This window comes from Vipera ursinii (genome assembly GCF_947247035.1).
Source record: "Vipera ursinii genome assembly, chromosome: 2".
Taxonomy (NCBI): Eukaryota; Metazoa; Chordata; class Lepidosauria; order Squamata; family Viperidae; genus Vipera; species Vipera ursinii.
Genome location: NC_139513.1, coordinates 86,364,612 through 86,377,124, shown reverse-complemented (window position 1 = coordinate 86,377,124; position 12,513 = coordinate 86,364,612). Strand labels below are relative to the sequence as shown.

At 36.8% G+C, this 12,513-nt stretch overlaps 1 protein-coding gene across 2 annotated transcripts in view; it reads right to left on the bottom strand.

Annotated features, from left to right (window-relative positions):
- Positions 1-12,513, bottom strand: part of TRPC7 (transient receptor potential cation channel subfamily C member 7) — a gene marked incomplete at both ends in the record, with an annotated part of 187,772 nt that overhangs the window by 25,256 nt on the left and 150,003 nt on the right. For both annotated transcript variants that reach the window (XM_083351734.1, XM_083351735.1), the window contains one exon: positions 9,908-10,172. In XM_083351734.1, the coding sequence (XP_083207860.1) occupies positions 9,908-10,172 (265 nt within the window). The remainder of the gene's footprint in view (positions 1-9,907; positions 10,173-12,513) is intronic.

The following is a 12,513-nucleotide window of genomic DNA, read 5'->3' as shown; positions in this document are numbered from 1 at the left end:
TGTTGGTCTTCAAGCTGTGGAAATGAGGAATTTGATTCTGCAAATCTATCCTCCTTCAATATAGTCTTATTTAGGGGTATCACTGAGACACATTTTTGGGATTAGAAATGTGAATCTGGAAGGCTTTCATTTGTACCTTGAAGACAAGATCTATTTACAACTTTTGAAATCTGCTGAAACACAGAAAGAGAATGGAAACAGATTAGGAAAAGGGTGTTTTCTAGCATGGGATGGGAAACAATCTCCATGACTTTGCATGGAAAATAGCTCAGCTCATGTTTTTATCTCATTCCAACCACAGAGATAAACCACAGACTTATAGCAAATCTCTAAGGATCTTTTTTCTCATTCAGTACAAAACGCCAAATGCCCACAAGGTTCCATTATATCCAGAAAGTGGAAATTGTGCAGAGGACTCATAACTCAGCTACTATTTGCAAAGCCTTCCAGACTTCAATAGCAGTTATTGCATCAATAGCTGTAGCCCCATCTGGTACTTCATCCCCAGATGTCACCATGGTTGTCACGGTGGTTGAGTAGTCAATGGCAGTAGCATGTCAAGAGGGGTAGCTACTTCAGCTAATTCAACAGTTTATTTATTATGAACTGAAGTAAACTGAGGTTCACAAAAGCATCTGAATTTAGCATGTTGTTCTAATATCCAAGTCATTGTCTGTTTTACATCTTTAATAACCGGTCTCCATATTTCACCTTCAGATTATTGCAAACTATAACCCATCCCAACCACAAGAAGATACCTGTAATGGCATCTTGTTTGAGATAGGCAAACTTTTTCTGAACAATGGCTCAGTCCATTCAGTACTATTTTATTTATTTTTATTTTCAAGTGCATATCTTTTCTTGTTCAAATGATAAACAAGATACATTTGATCTTAGCCGAAATGAGAAGGTTAAATACGTCTTAAATAAGGAGAGAAAAGAAGAATAAGATGAACAAGACAGAGGAATAGATGAAGGGAAAAAAAGTTTAACTTGGTCATTTAAAACTCTTCCAGGGGTAGAGCAAAACGAAATCCATCACAGAGCAGAGGCCCTAAAATTTACATTAATAATAGCCATCTCTGGAACAGAAACACTTAAAAGAGATCACATCAATTAACAATAAGCATTCCAAAGTTATGTCAATTAACAATATAATAAAATATTGTGAGAACAAATCTCAGGTTGCCTGCTAAATAAAAAAAGAAGAAGATATAATAGCTTCATATTAGAGAAATTAAAATGAGCCATTCTGTTATGGCTCAGAGAATAGAGAAGATGAGAAAAACCCAGACCTTTACAGAGGAGGAACATTAGATGGGGCTCATTGATGTATCAACACAGTGAAATGACATTTTTAAAAGTCTTCAAATTAATGGATCTGATTTGTCTGACTATTCAAAGTGTTGATGGGGGGGGTATACAAGGAACAGAGATGCAGAACGAGACAATAGAAGACCCCCAGGGAAATTTTCTCAGGTAAGATGGCTTGACATTCATCAAATGCAGGGCATGGTAACAGAAAGCTGTAGTAACAAACAGGACTCTGATGCTCCAACAGAAATACTAAACGGAGGACAGAACCAGAGGACAAGCCTGATGGGAGAGATATGGCAAGATTCCAAATAAACAAGAGTGATCTTTCTCTGCAACAAGGAGCCTTACCAGTTGTCCAGCACATGAGACAATGGTTTCTTTTGGATGGAGCAAATCCCTATAAATCCACCAATCTCCAAAGTGGTAGAAGAAACCCACTGAACCTCAGTGGCTCAATCCCTTCTTTGAAATGATTTCCTGGAATATAGCAGGAAGCAATTTATAGCACAAGAACCCCACCTTTAATTATAATATAACAGATTTTAGTGTTGTATTCCTGCAGGAGATCTGGTGCAGGGAGAAATACATGGAGAGGGAATATTATGCAGTCTCCATGCTAGCATCTCTGAATGTAGGTAAGGGAGCAGTTGGGATGTACTTCTACCAAGCTTTGTGCACATGTGTTAAGATGAACTATCACTACCCAGAAAGTATGTATGTACAGCATTAATTAAATTTAACTGATGCAGTTTATTGATAGCTAATGTATATACCTGCTCTCTCTTTAATACTAAGTTTTTAATTAGCTGCCTATGGGGCACATATCATTCTATTAATGATTCCCCCAGCTGCCAATTAAGACCAAGTATTTTCCTTGCTAGAGGGTAGTTTTAAAGACTTCAGAAATAATTATAAGGGTCTGAATGTTGCCAAGACATTCAATAGCTTAGACCTACTGAATGTGGCTGTAAGAGAATACTATCCAGCTGAATATATAGTACATATTAGGGAGATAGGATTATGAGTACTTTAGATTATGTGGCCAGCTCTCTCAACCTGTTTTGACCCATTCATAGATTTAAGATGGATGGTTGTTTAGAAAATGACAATGTATCACTGCTCTTTGAGTTAACTCCAATGAAGCAAGATTCATGGAATGTTTCTCATCCTGAAAGGAAGGTGGGTGTCCATCTTATTACTGAGATGATGAAAGAAAATTGATGTTCTTATGAAGCCAGAATTCAGAAAAATTCATCTTGATTAGGTCATTTAAAATAGATAAATAGCTAAGCTGGGATTGCGCTCCTCCAAACAGACCCAGTGTGCAATCAGCGGAAACCTCTGGACTCCTGAGTCCTGTTTAAAAAGGGTTAGGGTTATGGTTCCTGGATCAGGAGCACTACTCTAAGTCAGAGGTCCCCAACCTTTTGGGCACCAGGGACTGGTTCTGTGGAAAGAGGTTTTTCCATGGACCAGAGGGTGCATGGTTTTATGTGCTGCCTGCATCCCACGGAGGGGCCTTTGCTTGTTTGTGTGCACCGGTTGCTAGCATGCTGCGGCCTGGTACTGGTCCACAGACTGTGGGGTGGGGACCCCTGCACTAAGGTATTCATGCACTAGTCACCTCCTGAATGGACTACAGTAATGTGCTCTACATGGGGCTGCCCTTCAAAACTATCTAGAAGCTTCAGCTGATTCAAATTCAGTGGTGTGGGCATTTATCTGTGCTCCCAGAAAAAACATATGTTACACCTCTGCTCCTCAGGCTGCATTAGCTGCCAGTTTCCTTCTGGGTCCAATTCTATAAAGACCTTTATGACATTGGACATAGGTTATCTGAGGGACTGCCACTCCCCAAATTATAACAGCCCACCCCATTAGATCTGGCAGAGAAGGTATGCTGCAAATGCCATCTTCCAGGAACTTGCATTTGGTGGATCACAACCACATGTCCTATCGAACCCAGCAAGAGGGTCATCTTGTGGGGTCCCATTAGTCAAGGAACTTCCTTTGGTTGGATCCAGGAGGAGAGGTTTTTTTTGTTTTTTTTGTTTTTTTTTTTCCTGCTGAGGAATGCACCCTTTGGAATATCATTCTAGCTGAGATGAGTTTGGTCAATTTGTTTTTGTCATCAGGCTGGAAACGAACAGCCTATTAAATCAATGGTATAACTTTGAATGCATTCTTCTCTATCCTTTGCAATTCTGTTTTTAATAACTTTAATAACTTTTAACTTTAACACCTTTTAACTGATAATGGTACATCGATTGCTTAGTTTTAATTGTACACCCTGCCCAGAGTCACATGCAAGTGAATAGGTCTAATAAATAAATAAGTGTAAACACACTGGGATATTATGAAGCTTTGTTACAGTGACTCTGAAGTTTAGCAAACAAGTTGGGAAAGAAAGAAAGAAATGAGCAGTACTGTATGTCCTTGACAGAGCTTCTTGGTTTGATCAGGATTGAATCGAGGCTAAGAGAAAGCTGATACCTGTTTATCATTTTTACAAGATGAATACTTTGCAAGTGCCCACCCAACTAATCTTGGAATAAAAATGCTTTTAAAACAGCTGATTACCACCCAAAATAAGGGATGCTATAATACTATGTGGAACCAGCTGTTACAGCAGCAAAATCAAATAATTCTTCCACTTTCTGGGGACTAGGGCCCATTTGCAGGCACTCAGAGCTTCATGCTCAATTTCTCATATTCCCTCAGCAAAGTGGGAAGAAATTTTCTATGCAGACAGATTGATAAAATATCTCCCAGGAGGAGGATTTTGGATCTCTTCTATGCTGACTGCAGATAAATACACAGCACACCCAAAATCTATTCTTTATGCTGCTCTTAAACTGACCTTGGACAGTATCTTCAGAAATAAATAAGTTCAAAATTTCATCAGTTGACCAACAACTGCTCACCCTCATTTATAAAATGCAGGAAAATACTAGACTGAAGATAAGAAGTCATATAGGAGAACAAATATCTGAGTCTGCCTTACCAAGAGAAGGATCAAGCAAGGTTGCATTTTTGCCCCCTTATTACTCAATGTTTATATGGATGCTATTAATGATTATCTGATAAGTAGAAATCCATCCACTGAACATTGCATGCAGTTAGCAGTACTACTCTACAAATATGATGATGAACAGATCACTGATCCCAGTAAGATTAAGTAGGGTTTTTTTTTATTCTGTCTTCCTCTTATATTTGGATTATCATTTATAACTGAACTATAACATAACAAAGATTATGGAGTTCTCAAAAGACCCCCAAACCTGAACTGAACTGTAAGCCACCTAGAGTCACTGACATGGGCAGCAATATAAATTAAATACATAAATAAATTCCAATGGGCATACCTTTAACCCACTGACTTGTTTTAAGTATCTCAGGAGTTTTAGTTTTTTTTTAAGTCAAATGGAAATTGGAAGCCTACTTCTTACATGTGTCCCAATATTCTGCACAATATATTTCAACCATCATTAAATTCTTTGCAGTCAAATCTCTTCCTTGCAGAGCAGAATTAGGGTGAGAAAGTCATCTCTGCTCAGATCTATCTAATCCATGTTTTAAAGACGATGTATAACATGTAGCTTAAGTTAAATTTCCTACCAGAAAAGCTGAGCCTGCTAAGATTGGCAGATTCTTTTCATTACCCTGGAAAGTTAGGATAGAGCAGAAAATGATGCCTTGTGAGTTTTCTTCTCAGATGCTTCTGGGAAGCATCTATGTGTCAGAATCCATTTATATCATATTCATAAATGGAATGTTTCAAACATCATTCCATGGATTCTGCCATCTCCCGAAGAGAATAGAATAGATGTGTATTGAACCGGTATTAGGCATTTCAAAGGAAAGGAGAAGCCTTTTGAACTGGGGAAACAAAAAGGGGGGCTAGCATCTGGCTTGTGTCATGGAAGAGAGCAATAAACATGAAGGGTCCTAAGTTCCTTTTTCCCCACGAGAGGGATGATAAGAGATAAAGGATGGGGGACTGACCAAATGGGGTTAAGGGGGGTTAAACCGGGAACTCTTTATAAGGGTTTACTTCGTGGAATAATATTAAGTCCTGTCTCGTTTCCTACAACCAAGCATGTCATAGTAAAGATTCTTTTTGGAATAGATTTGACTCCAAGAATTTTGTCTTCCTAAGACATGGTTTGGGGTGGGTCCTGACAATATGACCACATGAGAGATCCTGAAACACAAACTAAATTGTAAGGGCAGGCTGGAAGATCAATTGAGAATTTCTGCAAGCATGGTAGTGAATCCCCTAGGGTAACCCACAAATAGCTCAGTATCTTAAATTTACTCTCCCCAAATATTGCAGAATTGCTTGCTTTGATATTCCCCATCAGCAATCCTAAGGGCTCATCTAAGATCATCCCATATAATGAGAGAGTCTCCACATATGGAGACATGTTTTTAGAAATTGTGATTGCCTATTTGCTTCTATACTGTTAGCTGCACATACTCCTGGAACACATACTCTGCACATACTCATAGCCTCCATGGTGCCAATCTGTCAACCTCCAGTCTGAGTATCCAAATAAAGCCCAGGATGTCTTTCATATCTGAAGATCTTACTGAATGAAGTATCTTACTGATTCTGAATCCTCCAAATGACCTACATGTATAATGTCTACTTGAAGATAAGGATCCAAAAATGACCTGGCAAGGAGCAAAATTCTTTTGAAACAGCATGCTGAATGTGGAGATCAAGAGAAGGCTTAAGGAGCTTTAAATTTAACTGAACATTGCACCATTTTAACTCTGTAGTATTGCTAAATTTATGGGGCTGACCTGTAACCTTAATAAAGAATTTAATAAAATGCCTTATCAATCAATGGGCTTTAATTTTAAATATGTGTTTTAAAAGTGCATATTAAAATCATACTTTAATGCTTAGGGATTCTATTAATTAAGGTGTTTTATAGGCATATCGAGAGCCAGTTAAGGCATCGGGCTAGAAACTGGGAAACAGTGAGTTCTAGTCTTGTTTTGGGCACAAAGTTCACTGGGTGAACTTGGGCCAATCACTTTTTTTCAGTCTTAGGAAGGAGGAAATGGCAAACCACTTCTGAAAAACCTTGCCAAGAAAACTGCTGCCCTGCGAAAATTGGACACAATTGAACAGAAGAAAAAAATGGTACTTTATCATATTTGATGATAATCAGTTTTTTAGCTTCTATTTTTTTACTGTCTTCTTATTTTCTATTATATATCGTAATAGTATATGCTATTATATAGTATATATAGTAGTATATACTATTACGATATACCTTTATTTATTGTCACTATATAGGAACTATATTTTTATTTGAAGTCTATTATAGGTTGTAAAACTATATACAGGTCAATAACCTCAATAAAGGCTATTCAAGCAAGAATGATGTTACTCATATTCAATTATTATTTTGGATAAGCCTCCGCTGGCTAATCTGTGTGGTCATTTGGGGATTGTAAGATAGACCTCTGGATGCCGAGACATATTACAAAGAAATTACTTTTTCCAGAAATATCTCTGAGCATCCTAAAGGCATGCTGATCGTGGTTATTCTTGCTATTCTGTCTTAGCTTAGCATATATTATTCTAGTGTCCATTTCATACCAAATAAGGTACACATAAACCATTGATTTCCACAGATTTCAGACAGTTTAATCCTATGTCAGAGATATTTAACATTATTTTTTGCCTAACAAGTAATTCCAAATTCTAATATATGATCCCTGGTTCTGTTTTTATTTAGGATTAAATTCTTGTAGACTATATTAAAATCATGGATATTTCCGCTCCATAATGATGCTATTGTTCATTTGTTCCAAATTATCTGATGTCATGAATATCAAATCAAATATCAGAAATAGATGGAAACATATTTAAAAAATTAAATATACATATTTAATTTTAAATATTTAAATATGCATGCATGCTGGTGTTTTCTAATGGGGTGTGGAAAAGATATCAGGGTGACAAACAAGCCAAGTGATGAAAATGAAGTTTTTGCAAGGTCTAGTAAACTGAGCAAAATCTAAACTAATGCCTATCTATCTTTCTCTTTGGAAATTATGTAATGTATATTGTTATGTATGCAGGCATCTGCATAGCAACAGCCATCAGGGGGCGTTGGCCTGGACAGTTTCGGCGGGAAACCTAGGGCCAACCCCATTGGCTGTTAGCTTACCTGGCCTGGTATATAAGGAGGCCAGGTAGCCCTCATTCCTCAGTTCACTTCCCCTTCCAATAAAGAGCTGAACTCACACACCGGCTGGCGTCTCTCTTGCGTCGGACCCACTACACAATATATATATAGAACTTTATGTTTCAGGAGACATGTCTCTGTTATTTCTCATCCAGAATATAAAGTTATGTGTGCAAATTCCAGGAACAAAGTTGTTGATATGATACTTCTTGACCATAAAAGAAAGCAAAGAAGTCCTCACAGACTATATTTGTTGTTTTATACTTAATTACTTAATGACCAGAAATCAGGTTGCCATACATGCAAACTGGAATTCCCCAAACCATTTCCAGAATGATGAACTGCAGCAATAAGAAGTCCTCCCCCCCACAAAATGACAGTTGTAACTGCAAATCTGCTCTCTTAGGCATCTTCTTTAGGGAGCAGTCTTTAATTACAGGATTAGATGCTATTTTCCACTTGCAACAGCTGTCAGAAAGAATACGTGCACACTGGAGAATCAATTAAGGGCATATTGGCTGCTGAAAGTCTGATGCTGCCTTTTTTCAAGGCATGGCACTGTCGTGGAAACCCTTGCCTTATATGTAGGCATACACTGGCAGTTGCATTTATATAGTACAAAATAAGGGGCGACCTAGTCAAGATATAAATAGATGGGAGGCCAATTCCAAATAGCTCTCTTCCCTCCTTCCTTCCCTTAAAATAAAATTTTAAGGTATTTCATGTGATTATGATCTATTGAATTCATTACAGCAAAGTCCTATAGACTTGTGTTGGCGTAGAGGTCATCACCTTCTTCACAGCCAGCTACAAGTTTGTCACTTTTCAACTTTTGTAAAAGATTTAACTCCAAATATTCTATAATCAGTGCTGAACAACCTAAAGCATATCATAATGCACGCTCACACTGTGCTTTTGCAAGAACACAGAGATTTTGTAAGGTTTGCTGGCTTTGTGAGCATTTTCTTTTTAAAAAACTTTTTAATGATGAGGTTGGATCTAAGTTCCCTCTAAGGGCCATGTGGCTGATCCTATAAGTTGCAAAAAACATCAGCCAGTGAGAAAACTGACCTGCCATATAGATGGGCACTGCAAATTATTCTGCAATAGATGGAATAATGGTTTGGAGAAAGATAGAAATAGATATATCAGCAATGGCATGCAGCTTTTGTTAAGCACCTTCATTGAAAAATGACTTTTGCTGTGCTAATACATTACGTTACGTTATGTATTTGTTTTATATATTTTATTATGTTATATTATTGTATTGTATTGTATTGTATTGTATTGTATTGTATTGTATTGTATTGTATTGTATTGTATTGTATTGTATTGCACTACATTACATTACATTATGTTGTTATGTTATTACATTGCATTGCATTGCATTGCATTATATTATATATCTCAAGCCCTGGGGTAAATAATTCCCTCATTCTCAAAATGTTATAGCTTTCCTTGAAGTACTATGGAATACCTGATTAACAGTAAAATGGTATAACATTTGATATCTGAAAAGGATATGCATATTAGGATATATCATCTCTGTCCACCAAATTGTTTCTTTAATGGTGCAGGATATATCATCTGGTACCCTATTTTCCATCTCTAGTCTGCTGCTGCTATCTTCCTTTAGGATTGGCACTGAAAATTTCCTACAACGGTGTTTCTTTGCCTTTTGAGATATAGATAGATAGATAGATAGATAGATAGATAGATAGATAGATAGATAGATAGATAGATAGATAGATAGATAGGTAGGTAGGTAGGTAGGTAGGTAGGTAGATAGATAGATAGATAGACAGACAGACAGACAGACAGACAGACAGACAGACAGACAGACAGACAGGCAGGCAGGCAGGCAGGCAGGCAGGCAGGCAGGCAGGCAGACAGATAGATAGATAGATAGATTGATAGACAGACAGACAGACAGACAGATAGATAGATAGATAGATAGATAGATAGATAGATAGATAGATAGATAGATAGATAGATAGATGATAGATAGATAGATAGATAGATAGATAGATAGATAGATAGATAGATAGATAGATAGATAGATAGAAAGAAGATATAATGGTTGGTACTATTTATGCCTCCTTGTTTTGTGTTCCTTTGATCTCGTTTTATCAATTAAACTGTTTTGATGTTTGCTGATGTTTAATATATAAACATCAAACTATATATGCTAGCTGAACTGAGTGACATGAATTGGTCTGATCTAGATAGAGGAGTTGGCTTGTAATGTGTTGAGTCCAAAATAAACTGGATATTACCCACAATAATGTTCCAAACAATGCAGGAATACATATAGTCTGTAATTCTATATAATACAGAAAACAGCAGTCTGGGGAGTCAAAACCCATGCTGTAGATACTCACGTTGTAAATGCTGGGTTATATTTTGCACCTAGGTAGTATGAGTAAAGGTTGAACATTCCAATCATGAAGGCGAGAAACACCATGATAAAGATGACCATGAACTTGAAGATGTCTTTCACAGTTCTTCCCAAAGAAATCTGGAGAGGACCAAAGCTTTCATTGGCTGGGAGAATGTAAGCAATCCTTGAGAAACTGAGTACCACCGCTATTGCATATAATCCTTCTGATATGATCTGAGGATCTGAAGGAAGCCATTTGCTCCTGGCTAAAAGAAAACACAATAGGCAAAATATATATAATTAATAATGAAGATCCAAATCAAAAATGGGAGGAGGGAGATGGTGAAAGGAAGACTGAAGAAGAAAGACACTATATCTTCTTACTGATGGAGTTCTTACTATAGATGTTATTGATGAGTCTCGATTTCATCCTTGTCCTCTGTTTCTGGATATTTTGGATTAACTCTTCCTCTTCTTTCTTCCCCTCTTACAAAGTTAGAATTGTAAGATTCCCAAGGAATATAAAGGGCTTCATCCAATGTAGATTAAAGAGCAGAAATCTCTGATCTACCTGCTGTGAAATATCTTGCTGAATTCTTTCTTTATTTCTTTGTAATTGTCACTAAGACTATATTGATCTAGCTTTGTGTTAAAGTTGCTTGAGTTGTACTGCTTGAGTTAAAGTTGCCTGAAACTGTTTATATTTTAAACAAACAAACAAACAAACAAACAAACAAACAAACAAACAAACACCAAGTTAATGCATCTCCATGAATCCAGAATTTTGGCTTATAGGTCACCAATACATCTGATGAATAATATCCAAACTGGTTTCCAAGATTTTGGATCTTAATCCTTCTTATATTATATTTTCCATAATGACTGAATAGTTTAAATTAAGTCATTGTTTCTTTTACTTGTTTTACTCTGTTATTTTATCTCTTGGATTACAACCTACCCCAAAAACCTCTGGAAAGCATGTGAAGCTACAGTTATTATTTTAAGTAAATGAATAAATAATATATTTATTTTATTTATATTAATATGGTTTCATCATCATTCTGATTGTTTCACTAAAGCAGTATCTGTCATTGTCTTCTTAGTTTCAGAAACAACCACCAGCTTCCTTTGAGTTCCTAAATATTCAAAGGTTAGTTGGGCTTGTTGTGCTGAATCACCTTTGTCTTGACATTAATCACATCAGACACTTCCTGCTATCGGTTCTTTTTTTTATTGAAAAGTTTTTCAATACATTTTATCTTTAACAAAACAACCCCTCCCCACCCCCACCCCCCCTACCCAACCCAACCCAACCCTCCCCCCTCCCCTTCCCCCCCTCCCCGACTTCCCAGAGCTAAATACAAGGTATAAAAGTAAAAAAAACAATCATAAGCTACCATATGCTAACAACAATAAACTATTAGGTCTATCGCACTTTAGCTCTTATAAAATTATTACAAGCAATATAAATGTCACATCAATACTTATTCAAATGCTAAATGAAACTTTTTAGTCCCATATTTATTCTGGATGTAATCAATCCATTTTTTCCACTCCACGATATATCGTTGTTGAGAATGGTCTTTCAAATACGCCGAAATCTTTGCCATTTCCGCCAGGTTAGAAACTTTTAAAGTCCATTCCTCTATAGTTGGCAGTTCTTCCTTCTTCCAGTCCTGCTATCGGTTCTTAAGGTCACTGTGTGAAGCTCAGGAAAGAAAAACTTTCTGCTTAGGCTACCCATTAAACAGGGCATTTAGAAAATGCTAGGTTCTTGCTCATACAGAACATCTACATATTCAGCTGTGTAGACAAAGATTCTTTTTTGCAAAGTAGATTTCTCTAAATGGAGGCCCGTGAAGAAAGGCCACTGAACCATATCTTTCAAAGATCCTGGAGCACCAGGCAACTACCAGATGACTAGAAAAGAGCTGATGTAGTTCTCGTCTTCAAAAAAGGAAAAAAAGATGGAACCATGAAACTACAGACCTATCAGCCTAATATCAATACCTCGGAAGATTTTGGAAAAGATAATCAAGTAATCTATCTGTGGACACCTACAGGCAAATAAAGTAATAAACAGAAGCCAACATGGATTTATCAAAAACAGATCATGTGAGATAAATCTTATTGCATTCTTTGACAATGTAACAAATCAGTGGACTAGCAAAATGCTGTGGATATAATTTACTTGGACTTCAGTAAGGGATTTGATAAATCACAACTACTACTTAATAAGAAAAAAAAATGTAGGTAAAACAGCATCACTGCCAGATGGATTCATAACTGGTTGACCAACCACACTCAATAGAACTGTATCTACATGGAGAGAAGTATGCAGTGGGGTACCACAAGGCTCTGTCTTACCCAGCATTCTTCAATATATTTATAAATGATTTAGATGAGGGGATAGAAGGGTAACTCATCAAATTTGCAGATGACACCAAGCTGGTAGAAATAGCCAACACTTCAAAAGATAGTTTGAGACAAAGAAGGATCTTGACAGACTTGAACACTGGATCCTATGTAACAAAATGAAATCAAATGGTGAGAAAAGTAAGGTTTTACATTTAGGCTAGAAAATCCAAATGCGCAGGTATAGAATAG